Source organism: Trachymyrmex cornetzi, unplaced genomic scaffold, assembly GCF_001594075.2.
Source record: "Trachymyrmex cornetzi isolate Tcor2-1 unplaced genomic scaffold, Tcor1.1 scaffold266, whole genome shotgun sequence".
NCBI classification, from domain to species: Eukaryota; Metazoa; Arthropoda; class Insecta; order Hymenoptera; family Formicidae; genus Trachymyrmex; species Trachymyrmex cornetzi.
This window is the reverse complement of record NW_017297334.1, coordinates 226,883-251,134: the sequence shown is the minus strand read 5'-3', so window position 1 is coordinate 251,134 and position 24,252 is coordinate 226,883. Positions and strand designations below refer to the sequence as shown.

The following is a 24,252-nucleotide window of genomic DNA, read 5'->3' as shown; positions in this document are numbered from 1 at the left end:
TCAATCGCGTATCCATGCTCAAGAAGGATGGATCCTCGTTGGAGACTATGGAGCAAACGCGCCGTATTTGTGAAGCCCGTTCGTTACAGACAGGCCACAGTCCGGACACGTCCGACTAATCCTGTGCCGTAGACAGAGAAGCTTGTAAAAGGATACCGGTGGAATCCTTTATAAGATCGATTCTGCTTTCGAGGCATTACCTTTTGGCTTCTTTCTCCCGCCGCACGTTTCGCCAAGAGCACCGGTCCCATTCGAGCCGCGCCGAACCAGCTCCTCCTTCTCTCTCTGTTTGATTCATTCGATACCATTGCCATCCCCCTGCAGCCCTCGAGAGTTCCCTCGCTGGCGATAAACGCCGCTTAAATACCAGTCGAATCTCGGTGCAACGTAGAAGTCGCTCGAGGAACGCAAGAAAGCGGTCGAATGCAACTGGGGAGAAATTGGACTGCTCATGGTATCCATGGCTACGTACATATATACACGAATATACACACATACACGTATATTTCCGCATCTAGATTCGTGTGCTATCTGCACTACTATCGCGGTCAGGATTTGCATGCATGCTGCGCCAAGATCTTTCCGGGGAAACTCGGCCCATCGCGTATCTAATACCGTCTCTTACGGAAGGAAGGAGATAGCCGCGTATATGAAAATTTGTTGCTTAGCGGCAAAACTGGAGATCACTTTGAAATTCTGCAAAAGTTTCGCATTGTCACGCTTCAACATATTCATCGGACGGATGCTCGTCATTTACTTTTTTTAGACGGAAATCTCGCAGTTAATCTTTATTATGTGAGCCTTTATCATAATTTAAAACGATTATCATGTAGCGTACAAATTAATACGATTAAAAGTAATTAACAAGTAACGTTCTCATAAAATATCAAATGTAATATGCAAGTGGAAAAATGTAATGTAGTACTAAAAAAAATTTTTTAATATTCTGATTCTATTAGGAGGCACTCATATTATTTTTATAGTTATTGGAGAAAGGCAATGTTTGGGATAATAATACTATTAATATATCGTGTAACGTACTCGTATTCTTATTCACGCGAGAATATTATGAGGTTTCATGCATTCGGAATTCAGATTTAATAAGAGCACACGTTGTTACCTCAACATACGGTGCGGAATTATTTCGAAGGTATGCCATTCAAGAAATTACCGCTAATTAAAACGAATATATACGAGATACAAAAGATCATGGACTATTGTTCCGGAAAAGAAAGAGGAAGTAGTACGCAGCTGGCGTAACGGGCAAGAGACTTCTCGTAATACCCCATTTCGAGCCCCCGGCGTAAATGAGTCAACCTACGCGAGCGCGGTCGAGAGTTATATTTCATAAGCGGGCGGTTACACCGAAAACCGCGCGACACTTCAAAGGTGCCTGGGACAGACTTGTAAGGTTCACACAGAATAACCGAGGTCAAAAGTATCCCGTTCTCGCGTCACATCGCGCCGACATAGTCGCGTGCATAAATCCGCGTCTTGTCGCAGAGGTTTCGCATGGCTACGCCCTTAAATGCGATGCATGCGCCTCGAACTGCAGTGGATTTCGAGGCGCATTTAAGCACGCGCGACGTGGTATTGTGTATTGTTGGGCATTGCGCAGGGTGTTTAGGTTAAACCGCCCGACACGCGACGCACACGCGGCGCAGTGCGCCATAGGGTGTATAATACCGGTGATGGTTATGATAAGTACACGCACACTTCTTGCCTTATCACGGTACACCGTAAAACCACGTCGTTCATCAACAGCCATTCATGTAACTGCATTGCAGTCGTCGTCGTCGTCGTCATCAACGTCGCCTCTGTCGTTCTGTGAGTCATACATTCTCCAACTTTTCATCAATTCTCTTCGATCGCCGCGTAAAATTCCAAATGTTTTCACAATTTTTTTTTAATTAATTAAACTGTATGAGAATTTAATCCGTGTGCTTTTTATCTTGTTTATGATCTCGTTCAATAGAGAGTTATGCAAAAAGTTATTTTTTTGCCATTTATATTCTTATGCAGTCTCTCGCACATTTATTTATGATTAAAATATGAAAGATACTATAAAAACAGGCTTTTTTTTGTTTAGCGGATAAAATATATCTATTTTAGATAATTTTTTATAAAAATTTCATTTAACCCGTACATCGAAGATGTTTTTATCTATTTTCGCATTGCTTCAGTCCCCATGGAGATAGTCGTATTTCCTCGATATCAATCGGATTTCACGTTCGCGATATCAATCGAATATATTGGTTTTCAGATACATGCGCGCATCGATTCAACAAGTACTACACGTGCAATTAAATGTGCATTACTGAGATTTCATATCTCAGTCGTGTTCGCACCGTGCAGAGCTCTGTAATGGCCTGCTGCACAGCGGGTTTCCTGCTGTATTTCTGGTAATCTGCGCCTTGAAAAGCAAGGAAAGAAAGAATTCCATTTTCAGATGACGAATAATGAAATTAGAAAATGCAAGCTGTTCTGCAAAAAAAGCTTTGAATCAACGGTCTAATAGTATTTTTCTCTCCTCTCTCTCTCTCTCTCTCTCTCTCTCTCTCTCTCTCTCTATCTGATGAATGTGAAAATAATTTCTCTTTTGAGATTAAAAAGTGCGATCTAATTTAGAGATTAATATTAAAGATTAAAAGATCGGGGTAAAATTAAGCTTCTGCAAGAATAAAAATAAATAAACGTATTTCTTAGTCAATTTTAAGTAAATCTCTCTTGAATAAAACTGTAATCTTGTTGAGAATTTTGCTTTCGCCATGATTCATTTATAATCTAAAAGATAACTAAGATATAACATTTTATATTTGTAAGATTTCAAAAAGAGCATTGTGACAAAATATATTTATTATTATACAAATGTCTTCAAATATTCTATTTTAAGAGAATGGAAATAAAAATGATTGATGTCACGATATTTTCACTTAATTGTTTACCTACTGTTTAATGTAAACTGTAAATTTCCCCGTGATCTTATCAAAAGTATTCTAGATACATTCACTTTAATTTAGTTTCGAATTTCTCACTTGATTACTTAACTTAGATTACACGTGGTGTTAGTTACATGTATCTTAACCTATGTAGGCTTTGCGGGACTGCGGGAATTCTAGAGAATGCGGTTGAGCATGCGAAGTAAACATCGTTAGCGTTTCTATCTCCGCATTCTTGATAAGATAAATTTTATATATCTATTTTCTCTAAATCCATCTAGGTAATATTTTGCAACATTTATTTACTACAAATATTTTTGTTTATTAAATACTTAAGCAAATTATTTTCATAAAATATATCTTTGAAGATTATTATAATTATCTAATTACAATGAATGTGTTTATTAAACTGTAATTTCATAAGAAATATAAATACAGAAAACCTGTTTTAGCTTGAATTATGATTTTAATGAACTTAAAGAGTTTTTCTAATTAAACTTCGAAAAAAGCAAATGTACTGACAACGTCTGTTTAATTTTTTAAGTAAACTTATTCTAATATAATTTTAAACTTGTAATTATATAATTTTGTATATCTTTATTAACTTATATATTAATTTGAGACTTAGCTATATCAAAAAGATACAGTATCGAAAATTAAAAGTTCTGAAAAAATCTTGATCGTTAAAGAATTAACTTCAAATTTGCTAAAGAATCTTGAAATAAAAAAGTACGCGGCTTAAAAAAAGTGCATCCATGAAACTTTTGACGAGAGTAAGCAATTAAAAGATCGAGAGAAAAGTTTTAGCGAGATTTTACGAACTTGCAAACCATTGGTTTGTTGAATCATGCAGTTTGATTTAAGAACAAATTGGAACATCGTCCACTTTTTGCAACCTTGTGCAAGATCAGTCAAATTTTCTTTCAAACTCGCGTCAGAATATTATTAGATCTTATATTGAAAAGATGGCGTCGTATCAAAGCTTTGATTACGCCACGCGACGTAATATTAGAGTGGATCTTTTCTTCGATAAGACTAGCGCATTTAATCTCATAATAGAAAATTTCACGATCCGTTAGGTATACTCAAACGTCTTCTTTTTTATTTTTTAATTTTTTCATCGCGCAGGACACGAAAGTGTGCCGGTGGGAAAAGAGATATAGCCTTCCTTTGGATGCTTACAAAGAAAATCCGGAGCGCTTAAATATGACGTAGCGACCGCCTTCTCATAATCTGTATTCAACCGCTGTAATCACTTTCGCTCCCCTCCGAGATTGAATTTCACGGGTAGCTGTTTAAAAAGCGGAATTTATATTCGGCTGGACGCACTCTTAGCGCGTCGGGGGATAAGTATCAATGCTACTCGGCCATTAATCATTGGTCGAGATTCTTTTTTGCGCGTTCCGCCATATATCACACTGGATCGCGCGAATTGCATAATTCCTCAGTTGAGAAAATGTGAAGTCAGCAAGCGTTCCTATAATACTCGCATGTTTTCACCGATATTCTTTGTTGCAACTAGCATTAAACTTGACATACGTACAAACAATGCAATATACATATAAATATTTGCGTCGATTTTCATTCACTTTTTACTTATAATATGACATAGACTGTAATAAAAAATTATACATGCTGTGCATATTTAATCGAAAAATGAACTTTATGATATGATGATGAAACAGTGGGAAGTCTCTGCTTTTATACTTAGCTCGCCTTTGAAAAACTTTTTAACAAAGTTAAATTAATTTAAAGTTTAAGGAGGATTATTATATTTTTATCGTAGATTATTATATTTTTATAATATCATTCGTACATTGTAGTTGCTCTATTACGAAGTTCACTCAATTAATTTTGTTAGGCTTCGCTTGATTGGCCGCGATTAGAAGTCATCTTCTATCTAATTCATTATTGCCTAGTACTGATCGTTATTTGAGAAGATAAATTGGAAACTCTCTGTTGCACTACTCTCGTAATTACGTCAAATCAAATGTCTTTGCATTTCTAAGTATTCCTTTTTCTACTTGTGTTACCAGAAAATGAATAAGCCCAGGGCACAGAAATATCTATTGTTTTATTTCGAATGTCCAAGCAATTCCGAACGTACGTAATATTCGAGATTGAAATGTTAATACGTATTCTACCGTCTGTTGGCTTAATAATCTATATAATACGAGATGTTCTGTGTAATTTACCGTTGGTTCGACGCGAATGCTGTTAAACTTCGCAACAACTATCTTCTAGAAGCATGTTGGCATCAGGTGCGCATATAACGCTTTGAATCGAGAATTATGTTATTACTGAGATTATTATCACTTAAGAAACTATTAAGCACAAGATTATTACGATTCAACTGACGTTTGAATAGAAAATAAATAAATTTTAAAAATAATTCAATAAGAGAGTAAATAATTTTATCAGAATTGTATCAGCTTTTATTGCTAAATTATTTTATAAGTCGTGACTAATGTGACTTCGAAGGATATTTACTTTTTCTATATAAATTACGATTTGTTAATATGAAATGCGCGCTTTATAAAGATTATATTTTGTAAAACGTCATATGTAATATCAGAGACGACCTATATCTACACCTCAATCTACATCAATCTGTCGTCGCCTACATTGATGAAAGTTTAGACAAACTTCTTACAATTCACTTACAAATCACTCTACCGTACGATTCACTCGAATAACTTACTTTCGACGCTATCACGACTTCCGCGACGATAATGATCCATTAAGAAAGCCGGAACTCGGCCATTTCGGCCAATACTTTCGACGGGCTCGCTCTTTGCCGCCGCGGCTTGACGAGAAGCGATTTCATGCAAGAAGAAAAAAAAAAGGAGAATGGAGAGACATTAATCGGGAGAACACGATGGCAGGAACGTTAGCGGGTTCTCCAACTTTCCATCGAAGTGGAAACCCTCGTCTTTAGCATGGTACGCCGTTGAACGTGCGGGATGACGAAAAGGCGGGGTGGGAGGGACAGGGCAGGAATTCACCTCCCTCCGATTCCGGATGAACGGATTTCGTTGAAAGCAGATTTACATTTCCTCCTCTTTCTCTCTCTTTCTCTCTCTTTCTATGGTACCCTTACCTTAGCCGTCTTGCCTACCCTTTAACGTTCGCGAATTCCTTTTCTCGTGACGTTCACACGTTCTCCAACTCACGCTTGATTTGTTGCAGTTGGAGGCGACCACGAGGCAACAGCGGACGAAGGAAGACGAGGGAACGCAGTGGAGCGAGATCAGTCTCACCCTTCAGCCGTTCCATTACACGAACGGTCGTTTGAATCTACGTTGCACCGCGGAGATACCTGGCGTCTACTCAAAGCAAAGCGAACTCCAGCTCTTTTCGGGTATGGGCGAACCCGTGCCTGAAAGAGGTAACTATAAAAATTCTGTTTCTATTTGTTCCATATCGACCTAAAAACTTTTGTTCTTATAAGTCCTATAAGTTCCTTTTTGTCTTGGATACGGGTTTACAACTCGAGAGAATTTCTCGATAACGTATACAAATCATTATATTTAGTCCAATCAAGTCGAGCGACATAACATAAATGTCATTACGTTAAAATGGGAAAAGTTTTGAAAATTTTGTATATAACTTATGACTTTAATATTTCTCTGAACTTTTTTAGTTTAACTCAACACTTATATATTACGTCACTGTATTCAATTTATCTAGCTAACTTGAATGATAATTCAAATTAAACTTCGAACGTAGCGAATATTCAAGATTAGCGCACATTGGATCAAATCCGTTTAGTTCAAGTTAGATTATGTTCGATTAGAATTAGATCAGGTTTCTCGGTATACAATATCTCTATAGACAATCTCGTTAGCAACTGTCTAGAATATCCTTTGTAACGTGTTGATAGTTATACCGAACTTGGTTGGTGCGATGTTTAACAGAAAAAATTATTGGGCGGGAATATGATAATGACAAGATGATTGCTTTTTCGTGCTTTTCGTGATTCATGACTTGATCTCGATGATTCTATGATCAACCAACACACGCTCGAGCTAACCGAGTCGAGATTAGTCGGTCGGTCGCACGGACTAATAAATTCTGAGAGCAGGGTCCACCCACTCGAAATCGGTAAGGAAGCCTCCGGTGCACGCTGCGCTCGCTTTCCTGCACGCGACGTCGACGAGATTTAATTGAGCGGCCACGGGTATAACCTACGCTCCCATTACCTTCCGGCCGGCTGACCCATCCTTTCACCCTTTGCCCGGTGTACCCGCCGGCGCTCTAACTTTCGTCGCCAAGTATACGTGCCGAGTCGCTAGTGCGATTCCGATGATTTCACCGTTCTCCCTGTGGACCCTTATACGTGGATGCAAAATAATTCACGATAGTCTGGATAAATCGAACATACAGATTTACAAAATAGTACTTCGAATTAAAAAAAAGGAAAAGGATCGCGCTTACCGCATATTTCTGAAAATGTCAATATTGCTTAAAAAGTTTAGATTTTTTAATTTTTTATTTATTTGGTTAACGATTTATATACGCGTGCCATACAATTCCATAATTTATTGAGTTTTTTATAGAGATTATTTCTTATGAAGGATATTATTTTAATGACCGAACAAAACTTGCAACTGGATTATGTATAATAGAACCCATCTTCTATAATTCTTTTATTCTTTAATTTGTCAATTATTCATTGATTCTTTATAATGAGCACTTATTTTTCAGCGATATAGCTAAGTACAATTTTTGGTTTAAATATTCTTTTTCATAAAATAAAAGAATTATAGAAGATGAGCTCTATTATACATAATCCAATTGCGAGTTTTGTTCGGTCATTAAAATAATATCCTCTCTCTTCATAAGAAATAATCTCTATAAAAAAACTCAAATTATGGAATTGTATGGTGCGCGTATATAACGTATCTTTTAGAAATACACATAGTTACTTTACAAGTATAATTTAATTTTAACAAATTCTGTTAATTACTATCGTATTTTACAATCCTGTATCATGCGCCGAGAACTAGTTAAAGCCTAGCTTTGAATCTGCGGCAGTGTATATACCAATAGATTACATTGATGCAATGCACGTTACTAGTGTCCCCATTGGCAACCCCAATTTTATGATCACATTCGTACCTCGCGGAATCGAAAAGTATCGTCCGCCGATAATCTATATCCTGGTGTTTTGAATCTGGCTCTCCAATGGATTCTGCTCAAAATACGGGTGATTGGATACTTCCGTTCGCCCGACGGTCGGGAAAATACCTAGTGGATTTTTGCGTATTGTGCAATTCGTCCTGGGAAAACAGGACGAGTACGTAAGCCCCATTGTACGCCATTTTTTGTCCATTGTATATCTTGCTTATGATACGATATTCCCTGCTTTTAGAAAAAACAAACGGCGCTGTATGTGAATCCTATTGTTTGCTATTATGTACCATATTGTATGTAGTTTATTGGCTAATAAATGGCATATTCCATTTTTCACTATTGCACAATCAGATAGTATTTACAATAAATTGATACGATCTGCCAAAGTCTAGACTTTTATTTTATATTGCGAGCATCTTTTTTCTTTCTAAATGTTACTCTTTTAATTAAATATATCTAAAACGTTCGGATCTTTTTGTTGAACATTTTATGTTATTTTATAAAATGTAACATGGCTTTTATGTATTTCTGCACTTCATGTTGAAAGATAGAAATTAAATTTCTTAAGAAAACCAATTTCTTAAGAAAAAATATTGGAAAAATTTATTAAATTATCGAAACTATCGATAGAAAAAAAATCCTAGCACTCAAAGTATTAAGATCAATTCAACACGCTAAAATGATCAAAGAATTCGTATGTGAAACGTAGCGCGGGAGATTTGGAGCATTCGATAGAAATTTCAGAGATCTCGTTTCCACATTGCGGATGTAAGCTTCCGTACGCGAAGAGATATAAAATATTTGCGTTCGGTTTAATATGAAAGAGGAATGCTGCCCATAGATTTTTTAGTGATTTTCTTCTGTTAAAGTGAACTGAAGTTTAATATGTGAAACGCGGTGCAAAGTAGATGGATGACTTGAAGAAATGGTTGGCAGATGTTGTCGTGGACCGGTGCGAAGAATGTTCATGAATTCGCCGACATAGTAATGGCCTCGGAAAACTTCTTATCGTAACATTAGACAATGCTAGCGAACGTGACATATAACGCGGGTGCTGCTTTAATGCATTGAATTGATAAACTCGCGTTATTTCGATATAGCCAATCAACTATGCAGTGGTAAACCAGAGTTATTCCGAGATAGGTAATCAACTATGCTGCGGTAAACCGAAATATCACACGTAATACGAAGCTGAAGTACACACAATATTACAGCATCCATTGTTAACGACCTAATGTCTATCGGAATCCTTCTCCGCAATCCTTCCGAAAAATGTTTCTCGTAAGTTAAATTTCAGACGAAATCCATTAGTCATGCTGATAAAAATTCCGTTGTCGACATCGATAAAACATTTTGACACACAATGTGGGGTAATCCCTTTTCCAACTGTCGAAGTATACGTACGTACATACGTACATTCGCAATTTGTGAAAATAAAGGAAAGCCATTTGTACGCGAAACAAAATTAACGCGCGCGCATTCAATTCCGTATACGGTTTGACCGGTTGCCAGCAGCGTGAATTTAATAAATCGCAGAGGAACGCGCGCGCGGGGGAATGTGGATTGTGGAACATATAAAAATTTCGATTTTAGCACATAGCGGCATTTATCAAAGCTTGTACGCGCGTGTTAGATATGACGGTATCGTAATCACTTCTGCTAGGCTGTGTATTAGCCCCTTGACATTTTTCGTTAAATGTTATTCACATCTGTCGACCCTCTGTATTGTTAAGCTACCGGAGCTCGGTTCACCTCATATTTGTTTATTTTGAAAAGGCCAGTGGTATATATTCCGGCGCGGAAGCGGTACGTTCATTTTATTTTCAATGACGTTTGCCCGATAACATTTAATAAGCGCCGGTCGCATGCAACATTCTATAAAAGACTGTGACATTTACAGAAAATAAAAGCGACCGCAAAAATGGTATTTTCCGCTACGTTCGTTTTTTTTCATCTGAATAGCTCGCATTTGTATAGAATATCCGATTTATATATGTATAGCGTCGATATAACACAACGCAATGGTAGAATAGCATTATAGCCTGCACGATGTCACTTCACTAATATGACGTCATTTCAGTATATATTTTTTATTCAGTTATTTTATAATAGAAAACTAGCTAGTTATATTAATAATGTAAAATCACGTGTTTTTTTTTTTCGTGTTGTCCTTAATTCTTTACACGGAAAAAACAATTTCATTTGTAGAAGTATCTAAGAATTTAGTTGGGTAGACAAACATGAAAACAATTTTGTTGGATCATCAAAATAATTACGTAGAAATCTCATAATGAACAATACTGCAAAAAGTTTTGATATTCTAACAACCAGTTCGAGAGTCTTACATAATTATTTTGATAGCCCAGCAATTATTTTTAGATCCGTATCTAACTAAATTTTTAGATTCTTTAGTAAAACTTTTTTCCGTGTCCAACCATACAGTTTGCAAGTAACAATTATATTAATGCAACAAAATACTAAAATATAAAAGGATGCGAGACGGTTGATTTAATGAGAAAAAAGTTAAAAAATTAGTTATACTAAATGTAATTTTTTAATTTTTATTCTATTTTCTCGTTAAATCAACTATCTCTTATCTTTTTGATGCGTATTTCAATCGTATAAAAGGATTTTACAATCTGTACAGCCAATTCGGAGAATATTCTGAGCTGTAATTCCATCACTTTAGGATCCTCTTAATAATATTTAGAATTAAATATATCGTAATTAAATATAATCGATATTTGATGTAAAGTTTGTTTTACCATATCTATATAACGCTGAAAATTTAATCTATCAAAATCGATAATGCTGATTTTATATACTTGCTTAGTATTTTATATTTTTTAATTGAAGAAACGCATAGACATGTTAAAAATGGAATCCGCAAATGCACTTGAAACAATCAATGTATAGTAATAATAATCGATTCACTTACATTCTACGATTAATGTTTGTTAGCACTTATTTCGCTTTTGAGTTACAAAATCTGCATACAAGGTTAAATCTTTTAAACAGGAAATGCACTCGTCCCCCGACATGATGTCATAATATCCTCGCATGCATTGTGCAAGATTGTCTTTTCCCTGGAGAATTCGTTCTCATGTAGAAAAACACATCGTGCATGCGGAAGTTCAACGGCAAACTGCTGCGGAAGTACCGTGAATTTCGATATATACGCCGGTATATATCCGACTTCCCCTTTTTCGCTTCCCACATGCAGCAATGGTGTGAGGTACGAAAGATTCGGTACCTCGTTGGAGAAACTTACTCAGGACAAGACGTCGCGCCTCGCGGCGAAACTTCGGCTCTTCTGTCTCGTTTCCCTCTCGCTTCTTCGCCCCGTGTCCTCTTCTCGACGCCTTTCCTCCCTGTAACCTTCTCTATTCTCCATCTACCGACTTCACGAATTACCCAAGACGCTAATCTTACGTGTACGAACGAAGCAAGAAGAAAAGGATTTTGAAAATCTTCTGGTGTCAGAGATGTAATCTCGTCTGCAGTCAAAGGTTGCGTCGCGGTAAATCCATATATATTTTGCGTTTGAGTACATACACAGAAATATATAGAATGATTTGTAACAGACTGGAATTAAAAATAATTCCTCAACATTTTTCCACAAATTACTTTTCACAAATTGCTATTGAATATTTAATTCGCGTGTAATTAAATTCTTATTAACTTTTCGTTTGAATAATCCATTTCATAATTCAATGCTGATGTCCTATACAAAATCTTTTTAACAATTGTATTTTGACGAATATTTTTTGCAGTTTATAAAAATTTCTTGTCCACAAATATATTAAGATTCTTTAAGCTTCGATCATATTTCTTGACATTGTCATAAAGCTATTCTTGTTATTTTACCTTCTAGTGCTTGGTATTTAGGTCAAGTGCTCCTAAGACACCCTCTATACACGTCGCATGTATAATTTCGCGGCAGCCGAGCCCGGAAGCGTGGATCGTGGTAACGCAGGTATCTTGAGCTTTAAGGGTAGGTGTTATCAAGGCTTTGCATACCCGATTATCCGGCCCTTCTTGTTCCCATGTAAACTGCCGGGAGGAAAAAAAAACGCGCGCCGTTCCCCGATCGACTAACATCCTAGAAGATGACGCTTATCGGCTTCTCGGCTTCTCGTGCAGAGTAGTCGCAGCTACCTCTCGTCAAATAGATAGGGAAATATCGCGCGCTGCGTGCAAGCAACACCTGCGCGAAAGTCCAGGTGATTGATTGATCACTGACACTCGGTATTATTATTATTATTGAATGTGTCATGTATGTGATCGTTTCAAGACCGATTAGGATAAATCTTTTCACCTTAAGCAACCTTTTTGCGATATTTTAGTTTAAATAATCTAGGTGGCAATATTCTCAAAAAAATTTACAGGAAAAAATATAATACCCAAAAATATTTTCTAAAGAAATCCGAGATCGTTCATGAGACAAATCGTTTATCTGAATCGTCACAAATTTTCACTCTCAAAGTAGTTCAGCTTTAACTAATAGGCGATATTATAGGCATCAAAGAGAAAGTCTGCGGAACAGATACACCCAAGGCAAAACAGTATAGATATAGGAAATTTTCCTTAGCTGCGTTAAATCTGCGGGATTCTGTTCTCAAGTTGTACGCAAACCCATCTTCAGGTGTCTGAAATTTATTGGTTTATGTCGAACTTTACTGAGTTTCTGATTACTTGTGAATATCCGATTAGTTTCGAACGCCGGAAAATAAATGGATTGCCATAAGACATGGAAAGCGAGAACTTTTCGATTAGAGCTTATTCTTTACAAAAATAATTTATTTGAAATACGTGCGTTGCGCAAGTATCAAAATGTTTTCTATAGAAATAATGTAATAATTTTGAATTTTCTATATTTATACATGTAATGTTGTTATACATATATTATTCTTTATTCTACTACACGATGCTCTTTGTATATTATTTTATGATATGAATTAAAGTAGGATTAAAATTTTACTTATACTACTAGTAGAATAAATTAATAATGTAAAAGTATTTAATTTAATTAAGTACATTATTCATTATCTTGAAAAACGAATAATTTAAGGATACATTTTAACATGTATATTTATTATTATTATTATACTAATACATTTTATAATTGAACAAGCAGGCATGTTATAACGAGCGAGCTCACAGTATAACGAGAAGAAATTTCACTCGTTACCGTATGCATCTTACAAGAATAACTTTTGACAATTTTGCCGCTGCATTGCGCCGAGATTTTCATGTATACGAGTGATAAAGTATGTATACAACTGAAACGCACCTCAGTTGTACTCTAAGTAAATCGTTTCCCCGAAACTTTCTGAAGACTCGTGTCACGAACTTACGAGCACCGGCTCATGAAGTTGCCTGAAGAGTTTTTACATCAAGAACCCTTTGAATTCGTCGCGGCCTAGACTTTTCAGGTCGTGGCGAACGAGTCTTTCAAATCCCTCTCAAAAGGCTCTTACCGAAAATCCATGAATGATACCTCATAAGCTCTTCTTACGCACACGTCGCATTTATATATGCATGCATCTGAAAAATCTGACTCCGAGGTTTTGCGAAAGTTTTCCTCTCGGTTTCCCTCGCCGTCGGACAGTTTATTCTGCACGTATATTTTGTGTAAATATTATTTGTATCTGACAATTCTATATAAGTCTACTCTACATTTATTTTATGCAATTATATTCGCGCAAAATTAATACAAAGAGAAAGTATGTATTACGTCTTCACATCGGATTTTCTCGATTATAAATTCTTTAGCAAACTTGGAACGGAATGGAAAATCAACTTTAAAATGGTCAAACAGCCTGCAGTTGAGAGGAACATTTCGGTGTCCACGGAATATTCTGGTATATCAGTATTTCGTAGGATATTTAAATATGCATAAAAAAGTATTGCGTATGGCATTGCATGCGATATCAACCGTCAGAGATGATCAGATTATATATTTTTTTTATGTTCGAGTGGAATATTCCAAAAGTAATATCAACGATCGCTATCTGGGATCCGGAGCGTTCGCGATTTCGCCATCGTTGGCAAAACTCTCATACATTTTGAGATAAATGTGATAGGAGCAGACTGGAGGAACGTACCGTAAACCTCGACGATTGATAAGCGACCAAAGGATTTTGGCTCTTCTCAATTTTCAAACCTGTCGGGGCTATATTCCACTTTAAGTCCCCTTTACCGCCCGCCGCGCACCAACGTTGCCGCCGTTACAGAAATTCGTTCTCTTCTGCACCCGTAGTAATTTCATTTCGTTCACACCCGGTTTTCCGCGGGCGGCTGGTCGCTTGATTCGTACGTATTACTCCCTGGGCCGTGGTCGACAGAATTGTTTTTAGGAAATTGACTTTTCTATCCGACAGAAGGAACAATGCCCCGCGGAGGAAAATCCACTGACGTTCCACTTAATGGCACCACCCTCCTTCCTCATCGTCAGAGTTTCCATTCCAAAAGGGATTTCAACAGTTGACACGCCGCGCCCCGTCAGAGAGATTTAATCTCGAACAGAAAGAAAAATGTTTTACACGAAATTGCTCCCCAATAATCCTTGCATACATATATTTTATATATATATCATTGTAACCTATTTTAAATATAATCTATTATCTGGTTATGCCGAATTAAGGAAGAAACAAAAGCGCGATCTTTTTCCAAATCTTGTGATTGTAAATTACTCCTAGAGATTAATGTGAAATAAAAATTACATTTATTTGAATCCCTTGCAAATTTATAGGTAATAGAATTTGATTCTCGATAACTTCGATTATTGTTAAAAGTCTTAAATTTTATAGCAAAACTTGAAATATATAAATTTGTTAGTATTAAAAGTATAATAACTATTTGAATTTTTCCAAAATTTTGTTATATTTTCTTTTTTCCAATTTATTCTTTCTTTAATCACATTTAAAATCACATTTAGGTATTTATATTCTAGAATTTTTTTGAAACAAATCATCTATTATTAATTATGTCATATATAGAAAGCCAGTAGATTAAGTGTGATATTGTTATATTATCATGTAAAATATACTAATATGTGTTACGGTAGCTACACTTTGAATTACAATAATATTCACGCGTGTCATATCTGTCAACGTGTCTACATTAGAATGTTGAACGTCTACATGTGCTTAGTTTTCACGCGTGTTATATTCATGATACCGATAATGTACAAACTGAACTAAAATCAACTGATTATCGGCGACACATTTCTCGATGATTTGATATCTATTCATCAGATTTCCTGCGCATTTCGTCGAACGGAGACACGTATCATTATCGTCGCTGTTATTGATTGTAGGCTTGTCGATTTTGAATGTCGCGCAGCATAATGATGACGTTTTAATGATACGAAATGTAATGCAGACCGTGTTTACCAATCAATAATCCGGTCATGCCAGGCACCATCATTTGACTCATCTATCTCATTTTTTACAATATACGTGTGAATTTTCGTGTAAATCATTTAACACAAAAAAGCTTTTCGCAAAAAAAAAAAAATTAAGTTTCAACGAGGACGACACACGTGCCATCGTTCCGTGCAAATAGAGAACACGTAGCGCATATAAATTTTGCACTGCAAAGATACTAGAAATTCGAATGCAACATAGAGTTTGCGGTGAAATGTTCAACTTGGAAAAGCTTTTCCTTTTTTATTGTATCTTTTTTTATTTTACAATATGATGAATAATAAAAATCATAATCTATTTTTAATGCATAGTTTTAATTTTAGATTATTATAGACAAACTCTGGGAAAGTATAAAAAAGTGATAATCTATTGGATTAACTTTTTTAACCTTTATTTCAAGATACTATTTTATTTCTAGATGTTATGATGTTAAAAAATATTATTTTTTTAGCGCAACTACATTGCACAACTTATAATTTTTTAAAATATTAGTATCAATAAAATAGAATATCGTTTCTAATATTTATATAATGTTTGATAAAGCTGCAATATCACAACAAAATTTCAATAGATATTAAAAAAATTTGTGAATCTATTTGTTATATAAATATTTCTCTGATATAAAATCGCTGTGTGTATTAATTCTTTTATTTTAATATGATATAAATATTTTGTGTAATAATTTTATTTGCACTGTATTAAAAATTATTGTATAACACTATAAAAATTTGACTTTTTTATCTTTGACTTGTAGAATGTTATTGAAAATTTTTGGTCGCTTAATTTGAATCCGCGCTTTAAAAAATTCTATTACAATACTAAAATATATAAATACCATTTATATATATGTATCTTAAACTCTCGAAATAAAAAATATGAAAATTCAGACTTATAAGCTAATCAGAGTCAACGCAGGTCAAAGAGCGTAAGGAACATCTTACAAAAAGAAAAATGTCTTCAATCAATTCGATGTTGTTGAATCATCTTTATTAAAAGTCTTGATGTCAACATCGAATTGAAGAAATTTTTCTTTTTGTAAGAAGTTTCCTTACGCTCTTTGACCTGCGTTGACTCTGATTAGCCTGACTTATAGGTCTGAATTTTCATATCTCTATTACAATACATTACATTTTTAAGAAAATAAGGTAACACAGGCCGGAAATAATTTCGATATTTAGAACAGCATTACGAATGAAAAAATTTAATTTTTTTAATTCCGTCTCCACTATCACAAAGTGCTATGTTTTATCTTTAAAATCATTTTTTTTATTTCTGTACGATTATTTAAGACTAAGTACATGGGTTTAAAGTTAAACATATCAACTCGTATTCAAAACGTGCTTTTATGATGTTAGCGCGCGTATTTAGCATATAGTTCACGTATATTATAGAATTTCAGACATAAAAGCATGTATTTATCGATAAACGCGCGTTCTAAATATGGGCTATCATGTATAGCTATAGTGTCATTCTTAGTTCGCGCGTACTTCTATTTTTGTGGTTACACAATTTATGTTCCTTGAACTTGATATTCCGAAGTTAGCGTGACAGCCCCTATAGATCATTCAGCCACGTTTTTGGAAGCGATCTTTGTTACACTCCTTTTTTAATATTCTTTTTTATTTAATTTTTTTATTACTTTCAAGTCCAAGAAACAAATTATGTAACCACAAAAATAAAAATGCGCGTGAACTAAAATATAACATTTACTAGCTATATATAATATGCCTCACTTCAAACCCACGTAATTTGACCTTAAAAAAATCAAAGATAAAAAATAGCACTTTAAAATAGCATAGACAAATTAAAAAATAAAATTTCCTTATCCGCAATACCTGTTTAAATATAACCGCCATTTTTTGCTTATATTACTCCAGTTTTCTTGAAAATGTGACGTGATATTCTGGACAGTATCGTTTTCAGCATTAAAAAATCTCTGGAAACGATAAATCTTTGCACGTTAAAGACAAAATCAGTGCCGGACAGTGTAGTAGTTAACATTCCAGAAACTAGTTCGCCGTTTGACAGAATAACGAGAAATGGTAACTTTTCTTTTTAACATGTGTTGCAGTAACCTTAGAAAACGGAAGCGGCACGCATACGATGACGTTTGTGACAATACTCTGCCTGGGCACGCTCCATCTGCTTCTGAGATAGTCACGGCACGCCTGAGACCACGAAAAGGGAGCTCACGGGCGTCGCATGATAAATAGCACACTAGTCAGCGGGAGAAAGGGCTGGATGAAAAGACGATGGAGGCAGGGTTTAAGGACCGCGTATGGACGGCGCAGAAACAAATAATATTGTTAAACCATATATGATCATTGAGTGTTTTTTTTTTCTTTCTAGTAGATTCAATATTCTTTTTTTTTTCTCTGAACGGGTCAGGATCGTAAATTCTACATGTTCCCCGTCTGCAATCGCTAATAGCAGCGCGATATTAATTTTCAGCTAGTGAATCATTTTCTGGTGCAGCATTGCCATAATAATTAGAATCATTTCTCCACAACCTGACGTCCCTGAGTCAAAAAGGACACGACGCGTTTAATGTGATACATTTGCCGATCGCGAGATCGTCGATCGTGTTATCGTTACATATTTTACCACCGCGCCTTTTGTATAGTTATTTTATAAGACGCGCCGGTATGCACGGATTGTTTCCCGTTTGTCTTTTCGATGATATACGAACTGGATAAGAGAAGAGCGGCGATACCAATTAACGATCCCTGGACTGGATCGTGACCGATGGAGAGATAGGTAATAAAGGATCACCGTAGCCAAATCCGCTGTTAGGAGATCTACTGCCACGCGCTTTACGGAGAATCGGAGAAGCATAGCCAATTAGTCGCGTTCGATTACTACTACGACGCTCAATTTGACATTTGACGAGTAATGAACAGAAGAGATTTGTTCCAAGAGTAGAGTGACAGCGAGAAAAGAAGGGAAAGGACAGGACTTCGAAGTCGATTGCACGTATACATCTATAAGTGCTTGTACAGCCCACTTCTGAAGATTTGCGATCCTTGTTGTGAGAGAAAGAATGAGAGAGAGAGAGAGAGAGAGAGAGAAAAGAGTGAGAGAATGAGAGACGTCTCTTCCGCTACCACTGACGAGAAGAGAGCCAAGCCGTACAGATCGCACAAAGGAACAGACACGGATAAAGCGGTGCGAAAAGTTTTCTCATAACGAAAGGGAAAAACAGCGCGGACTCTCCGGTTTCGCGAAATCGTACCCTCCCTGTACTCCAGCAACAACGCACTCGATGCGCACTCGAATATCTTTTCGTTACACTCGCCAAGGATGGTGATTCGAGTCCATTGTTCAAAAGCTCTCGGACTCGGTCGCGTAGGCGGATCAATGTCGCGTATTTCGAAGCGATGGGCTCTGGACGCGCACGCGGGATCAGACTGCTGACTCTCCTTTTCCCCCCTTTTTTTGCTAACTTCTCGTTTTTCGCGTTTTATTTGTAGTTTTTTGCAAAACTACAAGAACAGTGTAGTTGCTGCTGTTGCTGTTGTTGCTGCCGCGGAAGAACTCGGCCGTACACGAGTAGTTATGTACTTACATTGATTGTTAGCCTCCGATCTGCGTACGATTTGTTCTCTAACGAGTTTGTTACTCACTCTTTAATGACGCCGTGCCAAAGAAAAATAGACTTCGATCGGTCTGTTCTATCTTCCGTATTTTTTTAATACGATAAGGTACGCGTTCCATTCTCGTTACTGTTTTAATAGTATCCCTTCTTATCTGGACTCTGAAAACGTAATGTTTGAATTGGACGGCGCGTTTTACCAATCTCTGATGGCCGCGTCACTGAATCCATGTATTAAGCTATAATATCTAGCAGGTATACGATGTCGTCGGACATATAATCTGGGGAAAGGTTTCGTTTCGAGATCGATTTATCGAAGGAGATAGAGGAGAAACCAACGCATTGGAAAGGATGGCACGAACGTTACGTTTTTCATTCTCCCACCTCCTATCTCTTCTTTATTAAACGGACGATAAACTCCGTGGACGATTCCGCGCGTCTATAAGCTGGCTATATACGTGCAGCTTGTTCCTTCATCCTGAACACAGAAATCGTCCGTATTAACCCCTATTCCACCCTCGAATAGAACGTCTTTTCCTCCCTTCCTTCCGCTTTCGTTCTCCTCCCGCGGCGCACACCACAGCATTTGGCACGCTCGCGACCGCTTACAAATCTTCGCGAAGTAATGCGTATCGGCGTGAAACTGCACGGAAGGCATCGCGTGGAACCACGACCCTTATTTCTCATGCAAGCGGATTCGCCGATTCCTGCCTGGTACCTTAAATCGTGCCAAATTGTAGGGATCGATGTCGGACGTGCTAATAATTTTGCATGGAAATCGATATTATCGATATTCTCGGACGGAGTGCGTCTTTGAAAGTTGTAGAATTAATAATTTATGGCGATAATTATGAACGTTAAGTTTTAATTTGAACGTAGAAGCAGAGTGCATTACAGTTTTTACAAGTCGTATTATAACATTTTGTTTTTAATTTTTTTTTTTAATTTGTATAGTTATAACGTGATAAAATATTACTTTGTAAATGAATGTGTCAAATGTGCTAATGGGTAATTTTGTAGAAATTTTATTCGCGGATGAAGTATGATGTAGACAGAACAATTTTTTAAAGAACATTTAATTTCCGTGCCCGAAGCTCGTTTTTGTAAATGGGTGTAAGTGAGATAAAAATCCGATTTACTATAGTTTTCTGATATCGCTAAAGAGAAGTTACAACTTCCTTATATATAAGTTAGAAATAAGATAAATAGAAATATTTTTGTTAAATCTGGAATTTTAAAGTCTATATTTAAGTGTCTTTAGTTTTAAGATCTTTTACAAGTCATTATATTATTGTTTTTGGGCATTACATTTTAGTTAATGTAAATACTTATTTTTACCAAGCATAATAAACTATCGCATGAACTCTATCTTTCTATCAATAGGTTGAGAACAATCTGAACCTCATACAAATATATTTATTCTGTAGTATGCTGTTAATAACTTCTTAATGTAAATATTAAATATTTTTTTCAATCCACATATTAAAATATAAACGCAGTCTTGCATATCGTGCGAACGAATGTAAATTGACAAAAATTATATTTACAAATACGGTGTACGATGTGAAAGGCAGGCAGAATAATTTTAGAACTAATTTTTTCGTTTTAAGCTTCTTTTGCAAATAAGAAAATTTGATATAATTTATCAACATTTTTTAAAATTATGTAATAATTTTTTTTAATGAAATTTTATTTCCACATATGTCATTTAATATTAAATTAACTTAATATATAACTCGAATATAGAAAATACGGAAAACATTGCATATTTACATGTTTCGATACTACTCAAGTCTCTTTAATTATAAAATCTATAAACTTTTTTGTTTTTTTACTTTTTAAAGTTGTGCTCTTTTAATTACTTAGATATATTTGCTTTTCAAAAGTAAAATATACACCGCTGCTACGAACAACTGCGGTCTTATTTGTAGCGCGTTGAAAACAGTACTTCACTAAATGCAGACGTTTTCATTCCCCTGGCAATTGCGCTCGCAATCAGATCGAAGAATTTCCACGAGCGCGCATAAATATATCCGCTTGTCGGTGCTCACCCCCGTCCGACCTCTCGCCTCCTCGACGTCGCGTCGGTGGCGCGGCGAGGGAAGGCGAGGCGATATCGTGCGCGCGCCTCCTAAAATTCATTGCCCGAGTACCGAGTCTATAGAACGAAGCCCACAATTAACCCGAATCGAGATCTCTACGCTTCTCTGCCGCTATACAGCCCGACTACGGGCGAAGTCTTAGAAGGAGCGCCCATGCAAGAGCTCGAAGTTTGCACGACGAATACCGCGCGCGGGCAAGCAGATACATCCAACCACCCTTCGTGAAATAGCGTATACCAAGGAAGCCCCAGGAACCCGGTGTTTGTGTATCCCTCGAATCCCTCCCCGGTCGTGTGTAGCGCGTCGGCCGCGCACGTGTGCGGCTGTTTGTATGTATAGCTACGTGGCAGTGGTTACGCGCGGCGTCGTCCGCGCTGGTGTACGCGTGCACGTCTGTACACCTCATCGAGAACAAGTTCCTTCCTCACACAGACGCGACAAAGGAAACGACGTTTCAGCTAACTGAAACGTCGTCGCCGTAACAATCACCATCGTCGGCTAGACCATCCTTCGCGTACCTATCCTCTCCCCGTCCTCATTCCCATCTCTCATCTACCGTTTCACTTTGCTTCTCTGTTTGCCTCCTTTTCCCGGCTCACCTCTCTGGGTCGCGCTAGCTCCCAGCTTCTGTCTGTCTGTGTCCGTTGAGCCGTTGTTGAGAACCGGAGCTCTGCGGTAGGAGCGTCGAATCTACACCGACACTCGCATGGCTGCTGCTGCGGTACTCGTGGTGCTATTCGCCGGCATACTGCGACTCCGGGGTTACCGTGGCTGATTCAAAATAAACTTTGTTTCGCCGTTTGCTGATATCCTACCTTACCTTGCTGGCTGGTTAGCGCGCTTGTACGACCGTTGTATACGTGATCGCGCTCATTGCTGACGAAGGCTCTTCGCCCACCCACCCTTCGCGCACCTGGAGAAACAGCAGCGCAACCCCCTCGTAACTCGACACTCTTACTCGTTAACGTTGCTCGACATACTTCCTCGTGTTTCTAAATTAGATATGTGCATTTGTTCGACGACGGATGCCTTTTTCAGCATTATATCGATATGCGTTTTAAATAAGATACTGAAGAGAGAGAGAGAGAGAGAGAGAAAACTTCAAAATTTTCAAAATTAAAATGATTAAGTTATTATAGCGTACATTACTTTTTAGTTATTCTTTAGCTCTCCCTAAAAACTTTGATACATAAGTTTGATATCCGTACAAAGTTATTGATTTTTATTCATGGGAATCTTTAATCGTATTATGAACCGGGACTCATTTTAATTTTTCTGACTGGTCGTAATTAATGGCACTAAAATGAACTCTATTAATTTGATGCATGACTCTATAATGAAATTTTATGCTAGCTCTGTTAACGTATCATATATAAATATACGAAGGAAATTGCATGCTTTTAGCAGCGATAGACACAAGAAAAGCAAGAGTTCATCCTATGTTTCTCATGAATAATCTTTCGCTTTACAAAGCATCTTTTCTCATCGATGTGATAATAGATATTCATAACATAGCCATATAGAATACGTTTACAGAATTATAATTCGCAAATCTTATACATATACATGTACGTAATATACTTATAACTTTCACGTAACACATTATTACGGAGTGAGAAAAAAACATATTTTATTATTCTCGCAGATAGAGGTATTTCTTTTTACTTATATTTTATACGCATAGTTTATAACATTTGCTTTTTTTTTATAAAAGCAACTACTTTGACTTCGTACACAAGCACTGTTTTATTTGTATATTTTACAATATTTTATTCGATAAATAAAGTAAAAAAATATTTACTTCGTTCGTAGATCCTACTCTATTGTTTTAATTCTTTGAGAACAATTCTTTTTTGAGGTATTGTCATAGTCATAGTTTCTTCAGAAAACATGAGAAAAAATGCCTAATGCTGAATAATTTTAATTTCTCAATTTTATTTTTAAATTCACGTTATAAAAATAAATTATTAGTTATTATTCGCTTTTTAAACGATTTGTTGGTACTTTTTAGTAAATCGATCATTAATAGTATATTGTTAAATATTGTCGAAAAAAAAATCAAGAAATTTTCGAGAAAATAGAACAACTCCAGGGACTTGACAATAAAAAAGTATAATCTATTTTGCTTGTTTTATTACGACCGTGTCTTTCCATTTACAGTATAAAAGAAACGGAAAAGATGCATTTTCATCAATAACCGGATATGACGGCGCTATTAATACGAGTAATACGCTTGTTTAAGGCAACAAATAGCTTTCGTTTATCGAGAATCCATTTTTCAAAACTTTCGTCGATCCTCTGCAATAGCCAGGAAACAATTTATAAGCCGTTTTCGTGCGCTTTAGCGGACATTTTCGCGCGGCCACGGTGACAATACGGGTGTCTATTCAATGTAGGGGCGTGCATTATCTTTGATAAAATACGGTATTAGGTATAACAGGAACGGCCGGAATTGGGTCGCGCGCGCGATCTTCAGCGTCGGTACCGATTTACTAAGGCAGAGTAATGGAGCTCGGGTGCTTTATGTCCTCTTTACACCGCTCCAGAACGACCCTGCAGATACTTCCCGCGCAACGATCCTCTCACCAACGCATCCCACGGATTGATACTAAGGAAAGCAAATGTTTGCTCATACCTAAGAGAAGAAGTCGACCTGAGATACCCTTGCCGTAATTAAACGTGATACTTTATACGATTTAACCCTACTCGCAGTAAGACGCGTTGACACGCTACGCGTCTCGCGGTTCCGCGTTTTATTCGAACAAGTTTTGATCAGATTTTAAAGTTCGCTCGAATTTACTTCGAACAAACACAATGCACAGATCAAATATATTGCTACATAAAGAAAGAAGGAAATATCAAAAATGCGAGTCATCCGGTATATAGTATTATAGTTATGTACTTTTGTTTATTCAATTCAGTTATACGAAATTAGTTTTATAATCTTTTCATGGAATTGATTAACAAACAATACTTTGAGAAAACTGAATTATAATTTTGCATTGTATTTATAGTGATTTTAATTGAATATTATACTGACAGCTAATCATTTA

The 24,252-nt window shown here is 36.5% G+C and overlaps 1 protein-coding gene across 1 annotated transcript in view; it reads left to right on the top strand.

Annotated features, from left to right (window-relative positions):
• The window catches only part of LOC108761830 (uncharacterized), a 154,483-nt gene extending 133,978 nt beyond the window's left edge, over window positions 1–20,505 (top strand). The window contains exons 5-6 of the mRNA XM_018508574.1: window positions 6,129–6,327; window positions 17,577–20,505. Of these exons, the coding sequence (XP_018364076.1) occupies window positions 6,129–6,327; window positions 17,577–17,662 (285 nt within the window). The 3' untranslated portion in view covers window positions 17,663–20,505. The remainder of the gene's footprint in view (window positions 1–6,128; window positions 6,328–17,576) is intronic.
• Window positions 20,506–24,252: the final 3,747 nt, after the last annotated feature.